The sequence below is a fragment of the Kwoniella europaea genome, chromosome 2 (genome assembly GCF_036810445.1).
Source record: "Kwoniella europaea PYCC6329 chromosome 2, complete sequence".
Lineage (NCBI taxonomy): Eukaryota > Fungi > Basidiomycota > Tremellomycetes > Tremellales > Cryptococcaceae > Kwoniella > Kwoniella europaea.
The window spans coordinates 2,597,621-2,624,739 of NC_089488.1; the positions used below are offsets into that span (position 1 = coordinate 2,597,621).

Here is a 27,119-nt window from a genome sequence, read left to right on the forward strand (position 1 = left end):
GCTTGGGATGCAGTGCAGTGTGTAGTGGCTTGTTTACATTTGAGCGATCGAGATTGATAAATCAAGTCGGATACTACCCCTTTACGGCATTTCCTTTGATACTTCCCCGTGTGAACTACAAAGTGTGAGTTGCAATTTCAATACCATTGATTGTGATTCTCACTCAGGTAATGATCGATCTCATCTATCTATGTGATGTATGCTTACTTGACCGATTGAGATTAAACTCTCTATCATTGATAACTTTCGCATCCTATTTCAAACTTTCATCGTCCTCTTAAACCTGAACACTGATCAAGATGTCATCATCGGCTGCAGAACAAGACATGTCGAAATTGAAGAACATCGTTATTGTTGGTGGTAAGTCCCACATCCAATCCTCCTATCATCCTTGGTCTGATGTACTGATGAAATCTTCTAGCCTCCTCGGCAGGTCAACAACTTGCCAACTACCTCACACCGAACCTCCCCTCTTCACATCGAATCATATTGGTCGACGCATTGGATTACGCTTTCTGGCCTATCGCTTCGTTGAGAGCTGCAGTCGTTCCAGGTAAATGCAACCTCAATATATATATTGGCCTCTACATTCAAGCTGATAATGCACGTGTACCTATATAGGATGGGAGAAGAGAATCACCGTTCCGTTAACACAAGAGACTGTCTTCCCCAAAAACACGAACCATCGACTGGTCGTTCCCAACAAAGTGGTTGAATTGAAGGAGAATTCGATAGTTTTGGAAAAGGTATTTGAAGGTTCTAAAGAAATCCCATTCTTCGTGAGTACGAGTTTCCTCCCGTTACTTAGACTTTATGAAATACCTCCGGGGGTTGATGGAATGGAATGGTGGAACGCTTTGACCTCCTCGCATCAATCTACTTCCGAAGATGCCTGCCCTGCCCGTGCTGACGAGCAGTGTATATTCTGACTTCACATAGAAATGTATCCTGTCCACTGGTGCTCAACAACCCAGTCCGATGAGACCCCCTGCCGACTCTACCAAACAAGCATACCATGATACCTTGATCAAGACTCAAGGCGAGATCAAACAAGCTAACAAGATTGTCATTATCGGTGGTGGTGCCGTCGGATTGGAAATTGCAGGTGTAAGTGAACTTTCATGGGATAGCCTCAGAGTATTCCAAGTTGTGACAAGTTCGTACTGCTAATACTTTTGATGTTTGGGTGATAGGAAATCCGAGCTAATTACCCTGATAAATCCATAACAATTGTCCATTCCTCTTCTCACGTCTTACATCCTCAAGCCTCTGCACCGGATCCAAAAGGCAAAGCACACTCATACTCTTCTCCACCTACTTTACCTAAACTCTCAATAACTCTCGAGAAAATCTTGGCAGACTCCAAGATCGATTTGATCCTCAATGACAAAGTCGACATACCTGCTGAACAGACCACGCCTGAAGATTGGTCAGGATCGTTTGGTTTACAAGACGGAGTGAAGAACGTGAAACTTGCTAGCGGGAAGGTGTTGGAAGCTGATTATGTATTTGTGAGCATTGGGAATAAACCCAATGTTGGCCTGGTACAACAAACGGATGAGAAGGCTTTGATATCTGGTATGGTTGGAGTAGACGAACATCTCAGAGTGAGTATGAAACCGAAACATTTGTCTCTCGATAAAGGGGTGTATAATTACAACCATGCTAACGATGATGCTCTTTGGCATTTGCATATGCCTTATAGGTGATCTCTGAAAATTCCGAATCACCACTTACCAAGAACTATTACGCCATCGGTGACTGTTGTTCTACACCTGGTTGGAAGACTTATATGGGGGCAGATTACGATGCCAAGGGATGTTCTGTCAAGTGAGTGGGGCATTGGGATTGGTTCATCATGTACTGTAGACTAACTTGCGATACTCTATTACAGCATCATCAATGAGATCAAAGGTAAAGCGCTCAAGAAATACGTTCGACCCTCACTAGCAGCAATGGTCAGTTTGTTTTCTTTCTGAAATTACATATTTATGCCCAAAAGGGTTCTCCTCATATGAGTAGCGAATCAAAGGGAGGAAATGCTGACAATTCATCTCCTTCTTTTACCAGATGATCCCCCTTGGTCCAGAGAAAGGTTCCGGAACACTTACTTTCCCAGTTGTCGGAACATGGCAAGTCCCCGGAGCGATGGTCAGGGCAGCTAAAGGTGGTAATCTGCTATTGGATCAACTGTTCTATCCTCGATTCAAGGGTGAGAAGAAGGTCACCGCTGGTATGTAAGTAAAGCGAAATACACCGTGTGACCATGATCATCGAAGAAATTCAAAACGAGGAGAATCAGAGAAGATCCTGAGGTTCATGTGCAGTAATATGTAAGATATCCATATTTATAGTTTATAGACAACAACTTAATCAACGAGTTCGAGTTTCATGCAAATAGATCGACGTCTTTATGACTTGATCACCTCTAATTCCTTTACAAGCTTTATCTCTCAGATTCCCTTTCTTTACAGCTTGAGTAGCATTCTTGAATTGGATTTTAGTAAGACCGAACTGATTTTTGTTGATATCACGTCAGCCCATCCTAGAACATCAAATACAACAACAGCTGCAATGTGATTTATGGTATGCTCACCTCTTGACAGATCTCGTCGACATTACAAGCCTTCAACCCTATACTAATGATCTTCTCGAGGAGTTGTTCTTTCTTATCAGGTGTCCAGTGACTATTCGAAGGTGAGGCAGATCCAGAGGAGGTCGACTCGACCTTAGTCTTTTTGGGAGTTTTAGGCGATTTACCTTCTCTTTTGACGTCTTGTCCCGAGGTGGGAGTATGAGACTCGTTGGAAGGTGAAGGTGAAGGGGATCGTTTCATTTTGAAATCTCTAATCTGATGAAATACGAGGGGAAGGTAGGAAATCTAGTGTGCTGTTCGTTGTATCTCGTCAGCTAGTGAGGATCCCGATCACATTATACTTGGCTAATTGTTTTGTTAAGAAAGAAACAAGGGGCATGAGGTTTTGTAGATTTGCATCACTCACCAACCAAGATGTGAATGATGAGTTTATCGATTTGTTTTGAGATCTTACGAAGATACAATCTATGGTATGAAGAGAGGAGAAGAGAAGAAGGAAGGAGGAATCGATATCATCTTAAAATGTCGAAGCTTGCTGACAACCCCAAGCCATGAGAATTTGACTCGACCTGACGACCATCAAACTCCTATTCAATACCTATAGTGAAAACTTCCTAAACCAGTGTCATTATTTCTGAAGATCGACCAAAAATTCAGGGACATAACACAACGATCACAAGGCTAACAGAAGACGACAATCACGATGCGGTAGCTTTACATCTCCTCCGGCATAGGTCTTCCACTGAGATTCATCCGCCACTTGATTCATTCCCATATCGTACCAGACCAGTACAGTACCGTGCTGGATACCCCGACTATACATTGGCTATAATACTTTTCTCAAAACCGTATGAAGACTATCCTCATCTCAAACTTGATTATAACAAATCACCCCTCAGCTCTCAACCTCATCTTCATCGACAGTACATACCACATACAGCATATCGATCAATGCTAATGCTAAGAAGGCACTTCAACCAGAAGTGGAAGCGGAAGCGTCACTCCCACCTTGGGAGTTATCATCGAATGTAAAATCAGCTTGAAATTCAGCTAAAGCCAATTCCTCTTGCAATTCTTCCCAATCGATTTTACCAGATTGTTGGTCTTCAAAATACTGCGTAGCTGCCCTTTCCTCGTCTGTAATGTAGTAATGGGAAGAAAAGTCCGTGTCTGTTTGAGTCTATAGACCGGTAGGTAGTTCAGCGGTTGGATTTGACATTTCACATCTAGTGTATCAGGTATGCGGTTGGGGAACTGTAGAAGAGGACTATAAAAGGTATAGACTTTCACTCACATAGTTCCCGTTCGTTGATGAGTTTGACATGATGATAATTCGTGTCGGTATGGAGATTGTGATTTGTTTTTGGAGAATGCTGAAAGACACAAAATGTTAGTTATCAACCCCGATACCATTACCTACACTATATTCAAGGAAGCCGATCAAGGTACCAACGTGAGAAAAGATCGAGATCAAGATCCAACTTACCGTTGGTGAGATGAAATAATTTTGGATTGTAGATGTTGATGTATGTGTCCGTGGACAGCCATACAAGATCGTTGAGAGAGATACTCGCCTCTTTATATCTTTCTTCGACTCGGTCATCCTTGGAGTCAGGTTCACAGCCAGGTGGACGAACCTTTGTGTCATAGAGCTTGAATCGTTTCATGAGTTCCACACGACAATGATCCTTTCATAAGAAATATTTCCTTCCTTTTGGCAAAAGCTAGCCACGCTTCAGTAAGCCCGTCGTGATGTCAGAAACTGATGCGTAGGATCAAAGGTTCTGTTAACAATGAATCTTCGGCTTTCCCGTGGGCGCAATGAATCCTTTTTACGTATTGCATCATATGAAGTTAGACCTGAACGATATGAGGCATGAGTCCCCTAGGGATGCTGGAGAAAGGTGACGGAGCTGAGTCGAATGGATCAACTCAGCTGGCGGGTCTCCCGTTCCCGACATCGTGTCTAAGCCAATCTCCTCCTTTGACCATATCTCCTCCCTTCATTCATACTATCCTCCTTATTCCTCTCCCTCCCTCGGCCACCACCCGTTCCCCTACTTCTACCTCTACCTCGACCTCGATGCCACGTATCAACACCATCCCCCAACCTCCCACCATATCCTGAATCAACATGTTCCTTCTTGCCTATCAATTCAGCTTTATTCAACAAGAACTTCCATAGACTCTCTACCAATGATCGATCTTTACCTTCTATCCAGTCTAATGTGATTGATGAGTAATCCTTAGCTGTTAAGGGTGGTATGAATCGGATTCTAGCTTTGAATAATGGTTTTGCAGGTTCCTTCTGACGTTCGTTACCTTTTTCATCCTCTCCTTGTTCATCAAATTGTCCAGCCTGACGTGCTAAGGCTCTTCGAGCAGCTCTTGACCAAGTATTATTTATGGGTTCCATTACGACGTCGTTTCCCTCCTCGTCTCCATCTATTGGCTCATAATGCAGCGAGATATTCTGGAGCACATCCACTACTTTCTGCCTAAGTTCTTCGATCGGTATAGCCGGCTGAGGCTTATGTGTAAACGTGTTCGGCTGAGGGATTAGTCGAGAAAAGGAGGTGTTGGGAATGACCTCTTCTGGTCTAGCGATATTCTGCAGTTGTAATACCGTCAATGCAGAAGTCAGCTATGAGTCCAAGTTCGTGACCTGAATGAGTAGCTCACATCTGGAATACGGAGTGACGAATGCGACCAACCCAATATCCATCTGGTGGTTTTCGACTGTTTGATACCTTTCAATAGGTAATTGTCAATCTGTAATGTATAGAAGAGAAGGAGGAGATGAGCAAACACTGATTCCTATAAGCAGCATGTAGCTCACATACCTTGTTCTGTCTGAGAAGTTCCACTAAGGCTGACAAGGAAGCGTATTTGCCTATCAAGGTCGTGTACCACCTGACGAAAGCTTATCAGTTACACACACTGTTCCAAAGAATAGCTGACTGACCGACATCTCTCGCCGATCTTCAGACTCTCTTCTATCATCTTACCCACAAAAGCTACTTCTCCTCCTGGTGTGATCAATTCGTTATTGGCAGCTGTCGGTGCCTACTAAAATGATCAGCTCAAACTATCTTCAGGATAGAGGTCATATATGGTACATTAGTACATACCGCATGAGCACCCAGTTCTTTGCCTTCTTGGCCCTCCCTTATCTCTTCCTCTGATCCGAAGAACGGTGGATTACATATCGTCAAATCCCATTCTTGCACTTCGTCATCTAATATGGGGAATAAGATGGGTCCTGAGAAAGGTGCACGTAACACATTGATGGATGATATTGAGATGAGGTTTTGCGAGAGTACCGAGAGGGAGTGTTCATGCGATACTTGGTCGATTTCTACCGCCCCATTGGAATGTGAGCTACAAATCACTTTATGGAACTAGCTCACCTGTTGCTGTTATTCTGGCATTGGGCCTCAGTCGATGAAGTAGTATAGGATAAATCGCTGTAGCGCCTGTACCTCTATACCTTTGTTAGCTGATATGCTCTCTCTCAAATCAAGATGTAGCTCACATATCCAGTACACGCAGTGGTGTTGAGGAAAATGACGAGGGCAGGTACGGTTCCAGGTCGAGCACATGAAGGAGGTAATCGAGCCTGGATATGCGTTCATCAGCTCACAATCCGTATATCTCATGAGGTGTAAAGCTGACCTATTGGTTAGCTATAACATGTTTTGTCAGCTACAACCTGATAGCGCAAAAGATGACGATCAAGCTCACAGTAGGACACAACCTATCTTCCCGTAAATCCACATCCAAATCCCAATCCTCTTTCAACAAGCACTTTGTCAATGAACGTAAGGCCGAGGGGTCTTGGAAGTCTATAGACGCAGAACCCTCCTCGGACACTGTGACACTATAGATATACAAGTTAGCATACACGTTCATGGAAGGGAGGAAAGTCAGACAGAAAGAAGAGCGGCGTAACTCACTACTGAGCGAAGTCGGGAAAGCGGGAAGCCAATCTGGCGAAACTAGGTTTCTTGGTTAAATATGGATTGTCCCGATGCATCTTGCAGAAGCACAAGAGTTATCGAGCCTGGACCGAGGAGGAAGAAGAGAAGTAAGGGTAGGAACGTGGTATGAGTGAAATGTGGAATGTGGAATGAAGAACAACGAGATTCGATGTTCTTAAACACGAAAATGGACGACCTCCACTTCGGTACCGCAGAATGCAAATTGGCAGTAGTGACATAAATGCATCAAAAACGAGTCATCGAGATATAAAAATACATATTCTACCCTCCTCCCCCCTATGTTCAATCAACTATGAGCCCTCTTAGCAGCCTCTTCCTCCTTATGCAATTGTTCAGCTTCCTTCAACCTCCTAGCGAAATCAGACACTTTCATCCTTTCCTCCTTCCTCAGCGGGTATGCCCCTCCTGGTCCAGTACTACTTTCGCCCTCTCTCGATAGGGATGACGGAGCATCTACAGCAGTAGATAGTGATTCGGGTAAGGATGTGGGGAAATCGGTTTCGATTTTAGGAGGAGCATTTTCAGGTATAGTGAATCGAGAGGAAGATGCGTTTTTGGGTGGTTTGGGCACGTCGAGACGTCCTGGATAATATGTATCGGCAGGTATCTCACCTATGAACCATACAATATGATCAATATATTTCAAACGATTGTTAGTGTACATGATTCATGGTACGTGATTGACTTACCAAGAGCGATTCGATTCTTAATATAGTTAGCTTGCTGTTGATCATTCGTAAATGCTACTCCACCATATATCATCAATGCTATCACCGTAGCGCCCTGAGCACTATTTATAGCGGAACATTATTCAATCAGTTGTTGGGAAATATCACTCATGAAAGGCAACGGCAACCTCACTATACACGTAATCGCAAGAACTGATTGAACTTGTTTCTGTTCCCCTTTCTCAAGTGATACGTAGCTCCCAATAACGCACCAACAGTAGCGAGACATCCTATATCAGTACAGCCCGTCAGCTTTGCTATACTACATTGACACCTCCTGACAAGCTGTGATGAGCTATTTTTGTACTAACCTATCGGCACAAAAGGTTGCTCTTTACATTTCCTAGTGATGAAATCGGTGAAAGAGACTTTATTGGTAGATTGAACCGGTATAGACATGGTGACTCGGTGTATTTATAGCTTCTTCTTTATGACGGATACGTATTGTTGTACTCGATGCTAGTCCTTGTGATATGTTGATAGCCAGTTGAGATAGCAGATACTCTAGTATGAGTGATGAGATTTCGAAATATCATCTCAGATAATCGGAATACAAGCAGATGTAATGACGATCGGATCAAGTCACCCGTTGATAACACACGTGACACACTCCTCTGGGATATCCACATCATGCTGATCGGTAATCTATCTCAGTTGATGTGTCGATCCGTTGAAAAGTTGTATCTCAGAGAGAGACAGAGTAACAGCAGCGATCCATTTTGTCATTCTGTCAACCATAAGCGACGAATACTGAAGAACAAAGTAACACACCATGGCCGACATATCCAAAACCAACAATTTCATATCCTGGCTACGATCGAAGGGAGGTCACTTCCATGAATCAGCCGAACTCAAAGTGAGTTACCTGTACCTCACACCGAATCCAAAGGAGATATGATGTTGATGATCCTCAGGTAGATCCCGAAACTGGCTTATCACCCTTCTCAACTTTTTCGATAGGACCTGATGAGAGATTAGTCTCTTGTCCTTTTGATTTAGCTATCACTTCGGAATTAGCTACTCAGGCGATATGCGAGATTGCGAATGTCGCGGAGGAGCAGCTTGTATGGCCTGCTGAGTCTAGTAGGCAGGGTGAAAAGTGGAATGCGAGGATGGGGATAGGTGCTTATCTGGGATTACATTGGATATATCAAGAGAAACTTTCAGAAGACTCGTGAGTCAGCTGCGTCATCGTACTGAATGACCAGAGCTGATGAAACTTGATTTGATCAGATCATTCCCACCTGCTTTACAGCATTTGGAGTATCTGGAATCCTTACCCCCACCGACAAGTCTCACCACTCCTCTGTACTTCTCACCTGCCGAATTGGAATTGCTAAAGGGAAGTACATTATATGGAGGAGTCAAAGCACGTCAGGAAGAGTGGAAAGCGGAATGTGAAGTCGTGAGGAATATACTGAAAGAGGATGGATTGACATGGTGAGCTAAATACGCTTGTGGACTCTGGGGTCTGAAGCTTACTCCTGCTGGTTGTCGGCTGCAGGGATAGATACCTAGCAACGTCTACATACATGTCATCGAGATCATTCCCATCGATATTACTTCATATACCTGATCAAGCCGATTCCCAGACTCACGAAGCGAAGAAAGAAGTTGGAGATGAGGATGAGGGATCGCAACCTGTGTTATTACCAGGATTAGATCTGTTCAATCGTAAGTCGAATTAGCACTCCAACCTTTAAAGTGCAGAGGGACTTACACTCGCAAATGTAGATTCCCGCGGTCAACCTATCCTGTGGCTTTCATCCCTTATCCCCTCGACTACTTCCTCAGCGCAACCCATACCGTCCATCTCCCTAGTTTCCGCCCAGCCTACCGAACAAAATGTTCAGCTATATAACAACTACGGGCCCAAGTCCAATGAAGAGTTGTTACTAGGGTATGGATTCGTCATACCTTCCAATCCTGACGACACTCTCACTTTGAAATTGGGTATATCTAATATACCCCTTGGGAAACTCGATAAGCTAAAGAGCAAAGGGTTAGATCCTGATAGACGCTTCGATTTGAGGAAGGATGGTGAGATGGACAAGAACTTACTGGAGATACTCAGAATAGTATTGAACGAACATGATCATCATGATCATGAACATGAGGAGATAGATGAAGAGGATGAACATGCGTTACATGCTCAGGAGGAAAGGGAGATGCAGTTGGAATTGGACGTGCTGGGCATGTTGGGTGGGATGTTGGATGATAAACTTGAGAAATTACAGGAAAAGCATGAAGAGAAGGACTGTCATGGCAAAGTTAGAGAAGAGATTAGAAAGATGTGTGAGGTATACAAACAAGGTGAGTGGTTAGTATGGTATATCGATGGCATCGAGCTGATATAGTATGGTGTAATCTGTGGTTTCCAGGTCAAATTGATATACTCAATACGGCGATGGATAAACTGTCAGAGAGAATAGAACGTATAGAAGGGCTGATAGATGAAGGTATGGGTGGATGTCCCTGTGGATGTTGATCGTGACATTCATTATGCTCAAGGTAATATGGGATGTAGATCAATATGCATTTCATCATTGATGTTTGCATATAAGGTATACCGACAAGATATCCAGCATCTATTCTGAAAAGAGGGAAAGCAAGTGGGAAAGAACGGTACAAACCAGCAGTATTCAGACCTTATGGCCTGGACTCAGAAATGCGAGATGCGAGACAGAAATCAAGGAGCAGTCACGCTGCTTTTAAGAGTATCAATAATTCCATTCTTGTCCCCTTTCCCCACTCCATTTCCATTGACCTTCTTGGTTGCTGCTCCACGAAGAGCCTCACCTACCCAACCTTCCTTCTCCAACTGTCTTTCCATCGCTACGATCTCAGCTCCAACAGCTCTGCAATGTTCTTTAGTCGATTCGGGACAAAGTGCTAAGGGTTTTCGAGCCAGGATCGAGTCGGAGGGGTAAGAGTTGGCCCATGAAGTCATGAACTATTCGAAACAATACGCATAGTCCGGATCAGCCTTTCATTCTGCATCCGAGTGAATTTCAAACGAGGAGGATTTGTTGTAATGAATGGAGGGCAAGACCCACCTTAGTACCTAATATAGCACCTTTACCCATCCCCCATTCAGCTTGACTGATCGCCCCAGCATACTTGAGTGCCTCTTCCTGTCTTCCTTCTTTGGCCAATTCGAATGCCTTGGCACAGACTCTGGGAGCAACATTCGCCATACCTGTGATAGCTCCCTGACCACCTACTGCTAGTGCTCCTAGCAGATAGTCGGTCGCTCCCCCTAGGATGGTGAATGGGGCTGATGTCATCAAAAAGTCAGTATGAGTCATTACTAATTTACAGCACGTTCGGACAATGGTATGTATATATCGATGTATATATGATGATACGCTTCGGCTTTGGCACAAATCTTCGAAAAATGACGGACACTCACATCCAAAATCGTTTTGCTTAGCAAAAGCAGTTTCCCTCGCAATCCGACCAACATCATGATCTGTATGTTTCACACCGACGATATTAGGGTGTCTGGCCAATCTGCAGATCAGGTCGGTGTCCATTTGGATGCCACTACATACACCAGGGTATGAGTAGATTATGATTGGGATGGGAGATGCAGAGGCGAGCTATGCGATGATACCATCAATTACTTGCTCATGCCATTCCAGATCAGGTGAGATTGGTAGACTTTTATCTGACATAACTCACCTCTTCGAAAAACCCTTGAATCGCATCTACAGTCATAGCAGCAGGATAATAGGATGGGGGCAAGACCAAAGCGAAATCCGCTCCAGCTTCATAAGCGTCTTTACAGAGTTTCAAAGCTTCTCTGGAAGATTGAGCTCCGACTGTACCAGCTATGATAGGTCCGTTGTTACCTGCTTCTCGGAAAGCTTGTTTGGCTGTCGAGATGAGCTAACGAGGTTTGGCATCAACATCAGCATTGGATATTTGTGTTGTTCAGTGTGGTAAGTTGACGGATTTGGGTACAGTCGCAGACTGTACTGTAGGTGATCATCGATTCATTCTCCTCTGAACGTTCATGTTTTTTCCATTATCATATACATTGCAGAGTACCCCAAAATCACACTCACTATCTTCCTCTCTTCGGATTCTAATGCAACAGCCTCAGCGGTACTACCCTGCACAACCACCCCTGCAATCCCAGACTTGGCTAGGAAAGTCATATGCCTGATATGCAAGTCGACATCCAGATCTTGCTCTGGAGTAGGTTGAAAGAAAGTTACCGTAGGACAGTATATGCCCGGTGGGAGGGTCTTTGGACTATCGGAGATGGCCATTTCGGTTGCGGTTGATGGATGAGGTTTCTATGGGATATAACAAGAACGAGCTTTAGAGGTGAAGTCGACAATCAATTGTGGTGAGGAGGACAGATAGTCAAGGGCTCAAGTGTATTTATCATAGCTAGAAACATCAGCTAATCCTGACTTGTCACTGCTAGCACTGGAAGCTAAGATATCTCGAGCTCGAGCTCATCGGCAACGGGCCGTACCGCATTCAGGTCCCAGCCCATTCCGATTACAATCACATGTACTCGCTTACCCGCTGATCAATCACATATGCGTTGGGTTGACGTGGTAGACTACGGCGGTAGCTGATAATGTAGCTGAGACAGGCTATTGGCTTGGACATCATCGAAGGAATACATCCTCGTACTATCGGATCTGACCGAAGAGCCGGAACTCTAATTTCGAACAGATTCGGCCGGACCGAATCCCAAGCCGAAGTCATGTATGCATTGGGTCTGCTCAATAACAAAACAGCGAGGAGCATAAGTACTCGATGCGAGAGATGTGCGGAGTGGTAAATAAGTTGTCAGTCGCTTTAGGACCGCACCTGATTCCAGCTTGAAGTGCTGAGTTGATCTGAACGAGTATTCTGTAGAATCGAGTGATTAGATTGATAGGCGTTGATATACATCTCTTGAAAAAACAACACCCACATCAAGAATCTACTAATTCTACCACACTATCGAGCAGACATGCACACAGACACTAATCTTTAGATACCATATCCAAGTCCTTCTCCTCTCCCACCCTTGCACCTTGTTCCTCTTCTTTCAAAGCCCTCTCCAGAATTTCAAATGCCCTACCAACCTCTTCAAACTTATTATACAACACCACAGGACTCAGCCTAATAACATTAGGATACCTTTCATCACCCACTAAACCATCTTTCAACAACCTTGAGAATACCCGGGGCATCACACCTTGATTCTCAGGTAAGAGGGATACGGAAAGTTGGGTTCCCCTATATGGATACTTCGGTGTCAAAATCTTGAATCCCACCTTACCCTCAGGGGGGTTATGGTATTTACTTGACTTGAGGAGTTTTTCAAGTGTACCAGTGAGGTTTTTGCTTTTTTCAAGCATGTTGGTAAATCCGACTTTATCGATTAATTGTAGAGTAGCGAGAAGGGGAATAGAGGAGAAGACGGGTGTACAGGAATGTTGATAGCCTTTTGCTCCTGGAGTAGGGGAGAAGGAAGGTAACATTTGGAATCGAGTGGCTGAGTCATTGCCCCACCATCCAGCGAGGCTAAGAGAATAAACAAATTTCAGTTTCCAGCATATACAGGAATGAGGCATGTTGATATCAAAAAAAGAATATACCACTCACCGTCGTCCACCATCATCTAATCCATCTTTGATATAAAATCCACCTATTCCAGCGGGTCCAGAATTTAAGTATCTGATTAAGTGGAGAATTATCAATCAAGACTGACCTGTGTGATAACAGCAGCAGAAGGATGCGTCGAGATTCAGACTCACTTGTAAGTACACCAAACTGCAAAATCAACATCCCATTCATTCAATTTACATTCCACGTTACCTATCCCATGAGCCATATCTAGACCTAACAGAGCCCCTATCGAGTGGACTTTAGGTGAGATTGAGGCGATGTCAAATAACTGTCCAGTGTAGTACTGTACGAGAGGAAGCCAGACTATGGATATCTGCAATATGCAGTGACCAAATTGTCAATATGGTTTGGTCTACATAGTTGTTTAGTTGTTGGGATGAGTCGTGTCCTCACTGTATCTTTGTTTTCCTCTATGACTCTCAAGATATCCTCTGTCCTCAAGGTATCTTCACCTTCCCTAGGCTCTAAGCCGATGATCGCTTCGTCTATCTGCTCTTGGGAAAGAACGGCTTCATGTAATTTGGGATGAGAATGGACTGCGTACTGCATGTCACAATCAATTATCAGCTTGTTGTCAACGTACATGCAAGAGGATATCCCATGAAATCTAACACAGTAAAGCGCAATCCAATAAGTAGAGTCATCACTTACCCAATCACTGGGGAAACTACCTTTTTCAATCACAATCTTCCATCTCTGCTTTGTCGGACGATAAAAGCTCGTAAATAAATTATGCATATTGCTCGTCAATGTTGAACTATGCGCAACTTCACTTTCTTTCGCCCCAACAATTTTAGCCAGATGAGGTGTGAGAGGTTCATCGACATGTTTCCAAGGTCTTTTGTGAGGATGGTTGAAATGGCCTGTAACGGAGCTATCGAAAAATACATCCTTAGGTAAGCGCAGGACGAGATAGAAAGTTTCGCAGATGGACCCGATGTATAGTCTTCAGTCGATGGATAGGAGGTAGAGGGAAACATAACTTACGATGTACCCCATACATCTAATTCCTCAATCATATGTTGTCTAGCTTTCTTATTCAATAAACCTAAAGAATTTCCACAGAAATAGATAGCTTCGCCATCTGATGAAGCCAGAACATTTAGTTTAGTTAGCGCATCCCTGGATCATGCGATGAAATGCTTGCTCTCTCTGTTGCTTCTTGGTTTGAATAGTACTCACCACCTTCACCACCACAGGCTCTTATATTAGGAATCTCGAACTCATCTCTCGTCCAGTTTAGCGGATCTCGTTGATCTAATTTGATAAGATCGTCGATGGTAGGGATCTTCGAGCTTGTCATCTTGATGAGTTTCAGCTACACCCTTTTGATCTGACTGAACAGTCCAGTGAGAGAGTATCTTCTTGCTATTCGGTCTGAGAGAATATGATCGATTATCGAATCTCGAATCTCGAATTATCAATATCTACTTCGTATCCAGCTTCAGCTTCCTCTTGCATGACGATCAACTCGAGTCCGTCCGCCCATGGCATGACAATTACGTAATTCCCTTTGCTCGGTTATATAACATGAAAACCGGTCATACGAGTACAGTGAGATCTGATCTGATGCACCCCGGTTCTTTCCATCAGTTGACGACCACTCATACATCTCATCACTTCAAGATCCATCGATCCTTGGATCTCTCAGGCCCAAAAAGCACAATGTCAGAATCAGACCTATTGCCAGGACAGAACCTCGCCCACCTCCTTCCACCATCTTGGAAAACAGAGGTCAGCAGGTGGTACGCTGAAGATACACCTTCCTTCGATTGGGCTGGATTTGTAGTAGGCGAGGAAGAGCAGAAGGCTATACTTTGGGGAAAGAGCGGGGTGAGTGAGGTCGCCATCCTCATGATGAACACAGCTGTGATATAAATGAGCTGAGCTGATCATTGGTCAATTGATCGGTGGACAGGGCGTATTGGCTGGTGTACCATTCTTTGACGAAGTGTTCAAACAAGCCGAATGCACGTGAGTAACTTATTAATCTCGAACGAGTTGCAGTGGGCCAAACGTATATAATATAGCTGATGATGACAATGCGATATAGTGTCGAATGGCTGCTACCTGAAGGATCAGTGATCCCCCCTAATACAAAAACGAAAGTAGCCATAGTTCGTGGAAAAGCTAGACAGTTGTTGTTAGCTGAGAGAGTAGGGTTGAATACTTTGGCAAGATGTAGTGGGATCGCTAGTGTGTGAGTGAGATCATTCCATTGCCTGTATCGTCTATGACCCTTAAGAAGATCAGAGCGATACTGAAGGCAAAAAGTTGAAAATATATCGAATTCGCGAAAGGAGTGATGATATATTGATTCTAATCTGACTATGTTTCTACAAAAAACAGATCCCGCCGATTCCGTGATTTGGCAAGAGCAGAAGGATGGAAAGGTGTAGTTGCGGGAACGAGAAAGACCACACCTGGTTTCAGATTAGTAGAGAAATACGGTATGCTGGTTGGTGGAGTAGATCCTCATCGACATGATTTGTCAAGTATGGTCATGCTGAAAGACAATCATATTTGGGCTACTGGTGAGTAGGGTTGACCGTCTCTTTCTTCAATTCTGTTCGAACCCAGATATTCGTTGGACCTCGTTGTCTCTTCAGTCACAATCCTCTCAACCCTATCACTTAACTGCCATCCCGTAAAAGTGAAGAATATTTCTGACCCATATCACAATACGTAGGCTCAATAACACAAGCTATCAAATCCGTCCGACGAGTTGCCGGATTCTCCCTTTTGGTCAACGTAGAATGCCAGAACTACGAAGAAGCCAATGAAGCCATCGCGGCAGGAGCGAATATCGTCATGTTGGATAACCTCCTGGGCGAGGAGTTGCACGGCGCAGCCAAGAGGTTGAAAGAGGAATGGAAGGGTAAAAGAGAATTTTTGATAGAGACTTCCGGTGGGATTGTGGAAGGTGGATTAAAAGCGAGATTGGGACCTGGTAAGCTTGAACCATCTCTTATATTTCCATGGATAAACTGCAAAATGCAAGCTCAGGCTGTATAGGCTGCGTGGTTTACGCTGAACATCCATTGTGTTTTATTAGATATCGATATTCTATCCACTTCGGCTGTACATCAATCTTGCCCTCATGTTGATTTCTCACTCAAGATCCAACCAAGACAGAAGCAATAGAAGGTCTTGACCTGCTTTCTGTCTGGATTATCCATGGTGATAGAAAATGCATCAAATATATTTCGGTATTCTGTCGTCATGTACAATATTCATCTTGTGGTCATGTCTATCAATACACATCTTACTGATGACTTACTGATCCTGATATTCACCGAATTCGTCTTCCACATGCTTGTTCATCTACTCCGGTCTCGTCCCGGCCTAAGGACCACTTCCATCTTGTACTCCTTGGCTCTTCTCTCTTTGTACTCCAATATGTCTGATTCGGACGTGTCAATAACGCTAATGAGGTGTTTATACACAAAGACGCCTTTCTATAGATACAATTTGTTATGTCTTGGTTGATGATCTGATATGATACAGTGGTATTTTTAGGTTAGATATTTGGTGGGATGGTCAACTTGATTGATTGTGATCTTATTCGATGAAATAGGTTCAAGATGGGATATATCATTTGATTAGCTATGCCTCGACACATAGATGAAGAATGTCAGAAGAGCAAGAATGGGTGTTACTTACTGGAGCACCGCTCATGCGCTTACACACTTCTTGAAGTAGGTGTGAGTGGACCAACGGGAGAAGGTTTAGGATGAGGTGTATCACCGGGTCTACCGAGGTTGACCAGTTGGCTGGGAGTAAAAGTGGAAGTGAAAACGGAAATGGAAAGAGACATCCTGTGTCGTCAAACTGTGAACCGCGGACCATTATCATCAGTGAAAGTCAGTCGATGCAAGTAAGCTAAGTAAGAGATGATAGATAGATCGAAGGCACGATAGTATCAACTACTTACATGAAATCAAAGGTAGGTGGCAAAAGGGATATATGTTGATCGTTGATCGTGGATTGTTGGTCAAGTAAGACTTCAATTTGGTTGAGTTCTGCTATCTAGCCATCAAGGTCAAGTAGCTAGCAAATAGTTATGATCTGTTATGGTTATCGTACAAGTAGGGAAAACTTGATTGTTATATTCGCTCTTGTGCCATTTATATATCTTTTCACTCGTACACCCCAAAAACAATATAACACGTCAAAGATCGGTTCGAACCTGTTTGAATCGATTGATCAATCAAAAAGAAGGACGTGCGAAAGGAATGTTTGCTTCTTTGATTCTTAATTCTGATACAGAACATGGAATACAGAATGTGTATCATCTATGGCCATTCTTCGGTGATCCGGCAGAAGATAACGAACACATCATAGCTTCTGCACAGATTCACTCTCAATTGATTCAAACGGAACGATAGTTTAGTATGACACTAGGTGTATGATAGTACCGGTGCCCCAGGTTTTTAGCGCTATGATGACGTATAATCGATCCATAGTAAGGTAGTGTAGGTGCATTGCCTTTCTGGGTGTAGGGCAGAGTCAGATTTCTTCTGATCTTCAGTCTCTGTCACCATTGATTAAGTTGGATTCTTCCTTCTTCTTAAGTTGTGGAAGAACCAAGGTCGAGGTAAGAATTAAGGTGGTATGATGGTGATTGATGAGCAAGGTCCGACCGAGTCACCCAAAGGACCTCCCCTCAACCGGTCATTAGCAATTACAGTAACATTCGCTTAAGGGTTGTGTGTTAGCTTTCGGTCTTTGGGGTTCTTCGGAAGATCTTTCTCGAAGTGGAGCTGTTGTGTGTTTCACACCTCTAAGCCAAGGTGAATAGATGAAACATGACAACGACGACTGCATACCAGAGTACTGTCTCATACTAGCAATTGGAAGTAGGAAGACGGAATCAAATTGGTACAGTACTCGTACGGCTAACCTAAACCTCCACTTTGATGTTTTTCCTACTCTTCGTATCTGGCTGGATACTGGCAAATAAGTGAAACAGCTCAAGTGTGACATCCATTCAAACTATAGACCGATCACTTGACATTTTGTATTACAGTAGTATAAGTCCACATAGGATGTCGAGACTTGATTCTCTCACACCCTCCAAATCCCGCTCGAGGGCATCTCCCTCGCCCTCTCCTTCACCTGGTCCTGGCTCACCTGCAAAAATCACCGAGACAACCCATCATAGGATGTTGAAATTGGTTTTATCCGAGGTACGCAAAATAATCAGAACATGGGATGAGCTGGTCATTATGGATGGGTTCAAGGCTTGTAAAGGTGTTATAGATGAGGGAACGGAGATGGAGTGAGTACAACTCTACCCCGATGTAGCTCGTTCAATGATTGACGATGTTGGTTTCATAAGTAATATCTTGGCGGTGGAGGACAAACCTGAAAGACCAGAGATAAATGGTCATTTGGATTGTTGGTATAGTTATAGACAATCTTTGGAAAGTACTTTGAAGAAACTGGTAAGTGGCAAGATAGATGTGGGATGGTAACTACAGCTGACCTCGATGAATCATGAATAATGTAGGATAACAATCTTTACAAATTATCCGCATTGACCGACCAAGCTGAGAAGATCTTTTTTGAAGCTTATAAGAGAGAAGGACAGGACTTTGTATTTGTGGAACCATTATGGTTCACATGGACTTTAGAGAAGTTTGGTATGTCGATACAATCATTGCATTCTTTTCATAATTGTCATTTTCTCTTATCGGACATTCAGACTGACTGGATTGTGTTTCTAGTGAATTCATTATCACCCATCATATCCTTACATACTTCCCATCTCGCATCTCTCACTTCCCTCTCGCATATCATACTCGACCCAAACACTTCATTTGATGATGCGAAATTGACTTTGGAGGCATGGAGAGACATAGCCACTGGCGGAGAGAGATGGGAGGGAGTGAGAGAATGGGAAGAGTTGGTGGAAGTTGAATTGGCTGGAGGCAGGGATGAAGGGGATGATGACGAGGATGAAGTACCGATAAAGGGGAAGAAGAAGGGTAGGAAGTGATGGTCTGTGCGTTGATTTGTGTTGTGCTGTGTGGAGCAACTGCCGATCACTCGTGTGCCTATCCCTTGTCACGCAGTCAATGACATGAGGTCGACCTTGGGAATAAAATGATGAGGATGATGATGTAACGTAGGTGGCGAGTGAACATCAAAAGGATACAACAAGTATAGTTGGAAGAAGAAGAAGCAACTGTCAATCCATTCGCCCATCACCTTCATTTCGATCAAATAACGAATCAACGATACCTTGACGACACAACGACATTTAATAGACTTAGATCGGTTCATCAACACCGCCACCTCCTAGCACACCAACAGATACAGATACTTGCATATACACTAGGTCAACTGGACGTAGACGATCCCATATATCTTTGTTTTTGATCCTCAATTGACTCACCTACGAATCCGACCTCTTTCTCTTGCCCCCGCTACCATTCACCTGATACGATGGGCTGCACAAGCTCGAAAATGTGTGATGATCCGGAATGTGAACTACCTGGACATGGACGATGTGATGTGAGTAGATCTTCGATTGGCCAACGTTGCAGCTCTCCTGCGCTTCCTTCATACCCGTCACTTATTGCACCTATGTCCGTAATCGTCCATATTCTCTCATTTTGATCGTCGACCTGACAATTGCCCATACCCAGAACACAAAATCAAATCGTCGCCATTCCCAGCGTCCGCGACATCGCTCGTATTCCTATTCCACCAAGTCACGTCGTTCATCCAATACCTCCACATCAAGTAAGACGCCGATGGTCCAGAGGGACTCGGTGGCTGAGATGAGGGATATGATAGCTTCGATGGGAGGATGGCATGAGGGTGGTGAGTGCGGACCACATTGTTGTATTGACGTGTGTGAGACTCAAGCTGATTGAGGATGAAGATGTAGGGCAGAGGTCATAAGGTACTTTAACCAAATTGAGGAATGGAAGGAGAAAGAAGTGGGGGATTGCTGCTTCACTCGTATATTGGTTATGGTTCTTTTGTGTTGATGTTTGTTGTATCATCTATACACGATAACGACTATAATGTAGATAGAATGATATGTCGACGACTCATCATGCATCTCATGTCCGAAATATGCAGAATGCTCTCAAAAGTCACTGAGAGGAGACCCGGTTATCTGTACGGTGTAGTGTAATCCAGGGTAATTGCCGATTGACATTGCACTGTTCGTGTTGTTCATGTTGAGTACGTTCATGTTTTGATTCTGTGCATCTGCCTAACATACTTTTCATACGTTATAGTCATATTACAGCAATTGCATCCATCTCTACCTGTTCAACATCTTACTCTGTCAGGACATCTCTCTGTGCATATCCCCCGCTTGGCAGTACGACATAAATGAATCAGTGCAAACACGCAACCTTCCTTACCTTACCTTTAGCTATGCTCCTTTCACGTTCGACCTAGATCCGTTCCGATAACCCACGTCTGTCTGTCATCATTCAACATCAGCGATCAAGCCTTCCTCCTTCAAACATCCTTGTCAATTGTATAATTAATTCTGCTTGTTAAGGTCCGACCGATAAACTTGCTCAGTTTCCTGTTGTTTGATTGTTTGATTGATTCGCTATGGGCGCTTCTGACGAGTGAGTGTGATTCATCGATTAATTCACTTCAATAACATGTAACCCAAAGGACCCCCGCCCCCTTGAAAGTGGTTGAGTGTCTCATCATATCTAAAGATAGATAAGAATGAATGTACCATGCTCGAGCATTGTTTTTTTTGCCTTTTCTTTTCTTCTCACTGTTCTTTTCTTTCCCAATATCACAATGTATTCGTATCGTATAACAAGCTGACCATGGCATCAACACCCAACCCTATCACCTCAACATGACACCTAGATCCTTCTTACCCCAAATCGTAGGCGTAAGTTCCCCCCTTCCCCTCCGCCTTCATTCCTACATCTTCGTCTCAAGTTGTTGGCTAATAAACCTTGTGTTGTTAGCTCTTCTACGCCCATTTCGATCCCACTCTCGGACCAGTTGTCCAACACCAAGTCCCCGAGAACCTCATCACCTCCCGAGCGACAACATACGATCCCGATACACGTTCACGGTCAAGATCAAAATCGCGCTCAAGATCAAGAGCACCCATAGGACCCACTCCGATATCTTCTTCTGCTACTTCTTCGACATATCCTGGTTCTGGTCGAAGAGCTTCATCATCATCATCGTCATCTAGGAGATCATCGGCGACACTATTAAATTTCGGCTTGATATCCGAATATGTAATTCCTAAAAAATCCCTACATGGTAGACTGGTTACGTTGCTCACTACTAGTAATGCAAGTAGCGAAGAGGATAAAAAGGAATATAGAGTGATGGGATTTCCGAATGTGATGACTGGAGAGGGAGGGAGATATAAGAGGAATGAATATATGTGGAATTTATGTTTCGTCTTTCATTCGTCGAGTTCGTTGGAGGCTTTCGAGCCGGTCGTTAGAAAATGTGCGAGGATATTAAGGAGTGCGGAGGTGAGCAACAGAATACAAACAAATTTCCCACATTCCGACACTTCGGTTCACGCATATCAGCGACAATCATGGGGGGTGAATTGTGAAGAGAAACCTTAAAGCTGACGAGATGGACCTTGGAATAGAGAGACTCGTCATACCTCTCTTCGTCACGTCCTCAACATACATCTTTACCTGCCGTGCTGGAACAACTGTTCGAAGATCTGAATTCATATTCTGAGACGTCAATATCGTTAGATGGGTTCAATTCGCTGGAGTTGAAGCTTTTCCCTTTCTATCGTGAGTATGGCATTTCCCTCACTCGCCCGGCATCATAGCGGCGGCCTATATATCATTGCAATCGTCTTCCGACTTGCGTCCATCGTTTTCTTGCCAAGCTGAACTCTACCTTTTCCTCAGCCAACCCACCGGAATGCGAGGATTGGCATGTACCGATCGCATTAGTCAATCTCAACGCTCTCAAGGACGATAATTGGGATATAACGGCGGCTCGAGTTTCACAGTATATAGACGGTATCAATCATGTGAAGAAGATAGCGGAACTAGCGGACGCGGATGAAGCATTGACTAGGGAGACGCTGAAACATATGCTGTGAGTGCAGCTATCCAATTAGTGACATGGTTCGATCAGCTGATGATATAACAGGTATTATCAAGTCGTAATGATGGTAAGCTGAGCAGGAATGCAAAAGAAATTATAGCTGACGCATTTGGTAGATCGATATTTTTCAATACTCTAACATGTACACTCTCAAACCTGCTATCTCACGACTTGGCTCAGACGAAACTATAATCAACGAGTGTCCGCCATATGTCACTCGACCTGGATTTCCACATCCCGAATGGCCCGTTCTACTTCGTCTTTATAGCAAGCTCACACCTGGAGTAACGGTTCACCAGTGGATAGAAAGCAACGAAGTTTTATCGTTAGGTATCGATCCCAGACGATTTGTCTCTTTTGGTATCATCAAAGGATTTCTGAGAAGGGTACATCGATGGCCCAAAATGATCGAAAGGACCTCATCGCCCTTGATACCTGTACCTGTCGATACTCGACGCCGAGTAGGATTCGATGAATCTGCAAGATTAGGTTCAACAACTACATTAGGCACAAGAGGAGATAATCGATCACATGGTGGTGATTCGGGTCTATCGAGACCTGGTGGTGGTGGCGCTGGAGAAAGTGCATTTACTTTAAGGTCGGTAGGATCAAATACCTCTCTTGGTGTATCGCCCACTTCACGTCATATGTATACCCCTCCGAGCATAACGGGTAGATCACCTAATACGGGACATGGGAGCAACAACAGACGTAATCTGGGGTTCTCATCTTCTACTTCCGCCTCGACATCAAAACACCATCATCAGCAACAACAACAGCAACTAGGTAGATCACACACTACTTCCACGTCAGTCGCCGAATCTCATCCGTCCACTTCTTCCCGCCGAGCTGTCGGGGGTACCTCGGTATCTCACTCGACAGGTACGCACGGTGATCGACAAGGAGAGAGGGGTGCGGGGAATAGTGGGATTAGATTTGGATTGAATGCTCGTCAGCGAGAGGAGGCAGCTGCGATACGAGCTGCGGAGGAGATGGAAGAGGAGTTGATAGCTTATTTGGATGGGACGCATCATGCTGATGAGATTCAGGTTAGATTCGGGATGAGTTGGAGTAAGTTGGAGGGTATATTGGGATTGGAGGAGGTGAAAGGTGGGATGGGGAAGAAGGGAATTACGCTGGTGTATAAGTGATGTGGCTAGGGTATAAGGTATAAGGAAGGACATGGTGGAAAGGGAGAAGCCTGATCGCGGGGTCGAGTTGAATTTGATGGAAATGAGTTATATGATATATGATATATGATATATAATAACGAAGAAATACAAAATCAAGTATAATGATCAACGATGAATCCAGCACGTATATGCATAATATGCGAATACCCCATCTATTTTATGTATCAAATATCCTATCTATCAATAGCAGAAAGAAATGCAAGCAAGTTCCCAAAAAATATTTTATTTGTCTCACTATCTAATTTTTGTATATCCCAGTCTATTTCAGATCACCTCACCTCGTGACGTACTGATCTACCTCTCTCCAACCCACTTTACTCTCCGCTTTCCATTCTTCCAGCAGATCTTCGTAGACTATCCACCACCACGCATGGACCGCATCGTAATTCGTCAGACTCTCTTGCGGAGGTGTATTTCGAACTGCGTCTAGTAAACCAGGAGGTAGTGGTCGTCTTTTCTCGGTATTTTGGGTTTGTTGTTGAGAGAAGTTGGATGGTGTTATGGGCGTAGGAGGGAGGTTAGGGTGAGGTGGGAGACTGGAAGGTCGATGGTTCCATGGTTTGTCAAGACTACGAATATAAATTCACAAGAGTAATTAGTCCTCATTCTTATGTATGCGATTTTCAACAACTAAGAAAGATAATAGCTGTTTGAGAGAGAAAGAGTAAAATACTCACATATAATGTATCAATCTAACTTCTTCATCCCTCCACATACTCCCATGAACCGCCCTCTGAGTTTTCAGTGCATTACACCACCAAGGTAAAGGCTTCCACCTCCCCTTGAACACTTCGGTGATTACATCCTGGTCGGCGAATTTGGACTGGGCGATCGTAGGTGATGTATTGAGGTGGTGGACGAGTTCGTCGAGAAGGGAAAGGGAAGGTTTGAATATTACTAGACCAGAGTTGAGTAGGTGGGATGTACGTTTGGAATCGGGCGATGGGATGGGTGGGGAAGATAGGGTTGTGTAGGGGTTTTGGAGGGATAGGGAGCAGTTGGATGGGATCCTAAAATGAGATGGAATCAGTATATGAGGTATATGAACTATACACGAATCGATAAGGGAGAATGAAGGTCCATGATAATGCGGATGGATATGTCTCGGAAGGTGAGGGTGTGGTATGTTGTTGTCGACTTCCCATGCAAAACAACACAGACACACAAACAAACAAATCACCCGAGAATGATTTTAATTTGATTGATGGTGAATAACCCTTTGTCCCTGTCCCAAAGGACCCCCTTTCCCATACACACATCGTACATCATGCGTACCTCTTAGTAAACAGATGTTGGATCACAAAGAAGACATGAGACTCACCAATCCTCTGGATAATGTTTCAATTTAAGCGGATTACAAACACAAGCTGGACTAGCTGCAATCCAATCATCCCCTGGTAATTCCAGATCGAACAATTCGTCCATCCCTCTTAGAAAGATCATATCCGAATCAATCAATATAATCCTTTCGAATTGCTCTAATCCAAATACACGGATCTTCGTCCAGGCGTCATTGAATCGAGAGAAAGATGGGTCAAAGCCACTATGCTGAGCTGACGAGGGTGAAAGATGTTCGACTTCGATAATCTCGATTCCAGATGAGGTGATGGTTTCTCTGGATGATTGGGAAAGAGATGAGGTGGTCATTACTATCAGGGGGTAGGAGGAGACTGAAATGAGTGTACGATGGAGGGTTAGTAGACCTGATATACATAATTGGTCAGCTTGAAGAACCCTTGTGTGCAATGAAAGTTCTCGTTCGGTGGGCTTGGAAGATGGTCGAATGGGATGGGTGACTTACCAGCTATATACCCCGGATTAGTTATCAATGTCACCCATGCCTTTTTACCTCCTACTACACCATTTTGGACAGGTGCAGGTTCAATGGCCATCTTCTTTCTTTCTTATCTTCCTTCCTTTCTATTTTTCTAATTTCCAAATTTACCAGCGAGATCCCAAGTGCCAAGCAAGATCCGCACGACAGTTTACAGGTTACTGAGAAATGTACACAGGTTAACCAGCCGATAGCAATCTGCAAGACCTCTTTTATGGCTATACACAGGGAAAACAGATCTATAGATTGGTGAACTGAAGAAAGAGACCATTCATAATTCGTTTTTGACTTTTCCATCTTTCAATCTTACTAATAATTCAATCGAGGAACCCTTCCCGTACTGAAGTGAAGTTACCGGTGTTTCGGATAACAATGCCACGATCGATCGCGTCGTCTTCTCCTTTCCGGAAACCTGCTCTTCTCAGTGAATCTCGCCAGATATTATAATGGAATACGTTGGCATTTCGCCGCTGTCGTTTTGTATTCTACCATATCTGCTCAAATCAAGGCATGATGAAGTATAAAGACGCACGAAAACACTTGATCGGGCCCAAAGGACCCTTATGCCGCATGCCACTCGGAACCCTAGCACATCGAACAAGAGTCTGGTCTGTAAATACCATCGCTCAAAGTGATTGGCTTTTCCTGTAAAGCTAGATGGATGATCCTTAGCCATGGACTTGGGCCAGAGGTCCGCACAGGATACCACTTCCATCGAAGTATCAGAAGGGAGAAGTACAACTATATATGCCTCATGGCGACTGATGGAGTTCCCACCTCCGCAGGCTATAGAAGTCGTGAATATGTGGCAAAGAGATTGCTGCTTGTTGACAAAGACTACACACTAAGCTAAGTGGCGAGTGACATGCATAGATTGCCCTTGATACACCAGATTGTCTATATATGCAAACGACCAACATCTCCTCCGTCGTATCTGTATGCCTATGATGGGTTTCCCTCAGATGTGGTTGATGAGGGTGGTGGTACCCAATCTGATCCTTTCTGCTTCAGTTTCGATATATGTCGATGAGGATACCGTTCTGTTATGGCTCGCATTTGAGCGAGTTCTTTACGCCTCGCTCGATTGCACATCTCCCTATGACATGAGCGATTGGACGTTAGCAATATCATCAAGAGCAGCTATTAAATTATATCCCAAAGATCCGATGGAAAGCATCATGAACGAAAGTTGGTAGGAATCATTGGGACGATTCTTCCCGATAAGGTAAGACGAGTGGAACATAGTGAGAGTAACTTCTCTCAGGTTCCGGGTGAATCAGAAATCAACTCACCACTGGAATCCTGATATCAAGATGAAACTTCCCACGGCCCAGTTCGCTGCTACCCAAGGTTCTGATGGGAGACATAAGCAGAGTCAGCATATACACAGATTGTGTTGCGAAAAAAACTCTCTGAGACATCAGGCGATGGGAGTATTGGACAATGGAATTTGATTGGCGATTGGATCAGATTGTAACCTCACTCCTTGACCCTAAAAACCGCACAGCACCTAGACCAGTTCCTCCTGCTATTCCATACAGCAGACTATTTCTCGCACATGGTATCTTTCCGATGTTCTCAAAATCCTCTTTAGGTTGTATACGCTATTGTCCATCGCATACAAAGTCAGTAATGGTTCTCACTTCATCACCCAGATTATGATCCTTGATGGGTATGACTAAAGACATTTGGTAACTCACCGCCAAAGCCTTCTTTAGATCGGCGACTGTATCTCCCGTGAGGTTCTCATCGGGTTTTATGGGTTCTGCATCAGGTGTGATCGGACTGTTACCCGCTGGGATATTGAGCGGGGCATTGATTGGTTTCGATGTGGATGGTGACGGTGTTGATTCATTGGAAGGCGAAGGCGATGGTAACGAAGGAACGGTAGGAGTCGCAGGGGCGGATGATGAAGAAGAAGACGATGATCCGAACCACATCATGAGTATATCCTACAGCTGTAAGTGATGTGATGGTATCGAGATGATCTTTTTGCCTTATATTCTTGCTCTTCTTGTCTGATTCCAACTTTTACAG

The 27,119-nt window shown here is 44.0% G+C and overlaps 13 protein-coding genes across 13 annotated transcripts; 5 read left to right on the plus strand and 8 right to left on the minus strand.

Moving 5' to 3' along the window:
* Positions 1 to 299: 299 nt before the first annotated feature.
* On the plus strand, positions 300 to 2,241 carry V865_007319 (uncharacterized protein; the record flags this gene model as incomplete). The annotated part of the gene is made up of 8 exons (XM_066231067.1): positions 300 to 360; positions 422 to 553; positions 622 to 779; positions 940 to 1,107; positions 1,194 to 1,607; positions 1,706 to 1,830; positions 1,895 to 1,958; positions 2,071 to 2,241. The coding sequence occupies 8 exons, from the start codon at positions 300 to 302 to the stop codon at positions 2,239 to 2,241; spliced, it is 1,293 nt and encodes a 430-aa protein (XP_066087164.1).
* A 132-nt stretch (positions 2,242 to 2,373) lies between these two features.
* On the minus strand, positions 2,374 to 2,836 carry V865_007320 (uncharacterized protein; the record flags this gene model as incomplete). The annotated part of the gene is made up of 2 exons (XM_066231068.1): positions 2,374 to 2,514; positions 2,597 to 2,836. The coding sequence occupies 2 exons, from the start codon at positions 2,834 to 2,836 to the stop codon at positions 2,374 to 2,376; spliced, it is 381 nt and encodes a 126-aa protein (XP_066087165.1).
* A 733-nt stretch (positions 2,837 to 3,569) lies between these two features.
* V865_007321 (uncharacterized protein) lies at positions 3,570 to 3,920 on the minus strand (the record flags this gene model as incomplete). Its single annotated transcript, XM_066231069.1, has 2 exons — positions 3,570 to 3,776; positions 3,891 to 3,920. The coding sequence occupies 2 exons, from the start codon at positions 3,918 to 3,920 to the stop codon at positions 3,570 to 3,572; spliced, it is 237 nt and encodes a 78-aa protein (XP_066087166.1).
* A 642-nt stretch (positions 3,921 to 4,562) lies between these two features.
* Positions 4,563 to 6,632, minus strand: V865_007322 (uncharacterized protein; the record flags this gene model as incomplete). Its single annotated transcript, XM_066231070.1, has 10 exons — positions 4,563 to 5,207; positions 5,279 to 5,368; positions 5,440 to 5,509; positions 5,562 to 5,662; positions 5,728 to 5,954; positions 6,007 to 6,080; positions 6,132 to 6,215; positions 6,272 to 6,282; positions 6,341 to 6,476; positions 6,553 to 6,632. 10 exons carry the CDS (start codon positions 6,630 to 6,632, stop codon positions 4,563 to 4,565), a joined length of 1,518 nt encoding a protein of 505 aa, XP_066087167.1.
* Positions 6,633 to 6,883: 251 nt separating this feature from the next.
* V865_007323 (uncharacterized protein) lies at positions 6,884 to 7,724 on the minus strand (the record flags this gene model as incomplete). Its single annotated transcript, XM_066231071.1, has 4 exons — positions 6,884 to 7,209; positions 7,287 to 7,387; positions 7,459 to 7,555; positions 7,637 to 7,724. 4 exons carry the CDS (start codon positions 7,722 to 7,724, stop codon positions 6,884 to 6,886), a joined length of 612 nt encoding a protein of 203 aa, XP_066087168.1.
* A 373-nt stretch (positions 7,725 to 8,097) lies between these two features.
* Positions 8,098 to 9,813, plus strand: V865_007324 (uncharacterized protein; the record flags this gene model as incomplete). The annotated part of the gene is made up of 6 exons (XM_066231072.1): positions 8,098 to 8,181; positions 8,240 to 8,499; positions 8,559 to 8,765; positions 8,830 to 8,999; positions 9,060 to 9,638; positions 9,707 to 9,813. 6 exons carry the CDS (start codon positions 8,098 to 8,100, stop codon positions 9,811 to 9,813), a joined length of 1,407 nt encoding a protein of 468 aa, XP_066087169.1.
* A 201-nt stretch (positions 9,814 to 10,014) lies between these two features.
* On the minus strand, positions 10,015 to 11,602 carry V865_007325 (uncharacterized protein; the record flags this gene model as incomplete). Its single annotated transcript, XM_066231073.1, has 5 exons — positions 10,015 to 10,278; positions 10,382 to 10,602; positions 10,738 to 10,927; positions 11,010 to 11,216; positions 11,396 to 11,602. The coding sequence occupies 5 exons, from the start codon at positions 11,600 to 11,602 to the stop codon at positions 10,015 to 10,017; spliced, it is 1,089 nt and encodes a 362-aa protein (XP_066087170.1).
* A 714-nt stretch (positions 11,603 to 12,316) lies between these two features.
* Positions 12,317 to 14,268, minus strand: V865_007326 (kynureninase; the record flags this gene model as incomplete). Its single annotated transcript, XM_066231074.1, has 7 exons — positions 12,317 to 12,860; positions 12,942 to 13,013; positions 13,094 to 13,278; positions 13,359 to 13,508; positions 13,617 to 13,839; positions 13,953 to 14,049; positions 14,148 to 14,268. The coding sequence occupies 7 exons, from the start codon at positions 14,266 to 14,268 to the stop codon at positions 12,317 to 12,319; spliced, it is 1,392 nt and encodes a 463-aa protein (XP_066087171.1).
* Positions 14,269 to 14,630: 362 nt separating this feature from the next.
* V865_007327 (nicotinate-nucleotide diphosphorylase (carboxylating)) lies at positions 14,631 to 16,109 on the plus strand (the record flags this gene model as incomplete). Its single annotated transcript, XM_066231075.1, has 6 exons — positions 14,631 to 14,798; positions 14,884 to 14,939; positions 15,019 to 15,165; positions 15,315 to 15,499; positions 15,655 to 15,915; positions 16,021 to 16,109. 6 exons carry the CDS (start codon positions 14,631 to 14,633, stop codon positions 16,107 to 16,109), a joined length of 906 nt encoding a protein of 301 aa, XP_066087172.1.
* Positions 16,110 to 18,013: 1,904 nt separating this feature from the next.
* Positions 18,014 to 18,966, plus strand: V865_007328 (uncharacterized protein; the record flags this gene model as incomplete). Its single annotated transcript, XM_066231076.1, has 4 exons — positions 18,014 to 18,246; positions 18,307 to 18,412; positions 18,478 to 18,610; positions 18,695 to 18,966. The coding sequence occupies 4 exons, from the start codon at positions 18,014 to 18,016 to the stop codon at positions 18,964 to 18,966; spliced, it is 744 nt and encodes a 247-aa protein (XP_066087173.1).
* A 1,845-nt stretch (positions 18,967 to 20,811) lies between these two features.
* V865_007329 (uncharacterized protein) lies at positions 20,812 to 23,206 on the plus strand (the record flags this gene model as incomplete). The annotated part of the gene is made up of 6 exons (XM_066231077.1): positions 20,812 to 20,847; positions 20,927 to 21,454; positions 21,580 to 21,733; positions 21,854 to 22,046; positions 22,101 to 22,122; positions 22,172 to 23,206. 6 exons carry the CDS (start codon positions 20,812 to 20,814, stop codon positions 23,204 to 23,206), a joined length of 1,968 nt encoding a protein of 655 aa, XP_066087174.1.
* Positions 23,207 to 23,522: 316 nt separating this feature from the next.
* V865_007330 (uncharacterized protein) lies at positions 23,523 to 25,140 on the minus strand (the record flags this gene model as incomplete). Its single annotated transcript, XM_066231078.1, has 4 exons — positions 23,523 to 23,817; positions 23,926 to 24,258; positions 24,570 to 24,951; positions 25,050 to 25,140. 4 exons carry the CDS (start codon positions 25,138 to 25,140, stop codon positions 23,523 to 23,525), a joined length of 1,101 nt encoding a protein of 366 aa, XP_066087175.1.
* Positions 25,141 to 26,024: 884 nt separating this feature from the next.
* On the minus strand, positions 26,025 to 27,022 carry V865_007331 (uncharacterized protein; the record flags this gene model as incomplete). Its single annotated transcript, XM_066231079.1, has 4 exons — positions 26,025 to 26,178; positions 26,375 to 26,435; positions 26,566 to 26,686; positions 26,783 to 27,022. The coding sequence occupies 4 exons, from the start codon at positions 27,020 to 27,022 to the stop codon at positions 26,025 to 26,027; spliced, it is 576 nt and encodes a 191-aa protein (XP_066087176.1).
* Positions 27,023 to 27,119: the final 97 nt, after the last annotated feature.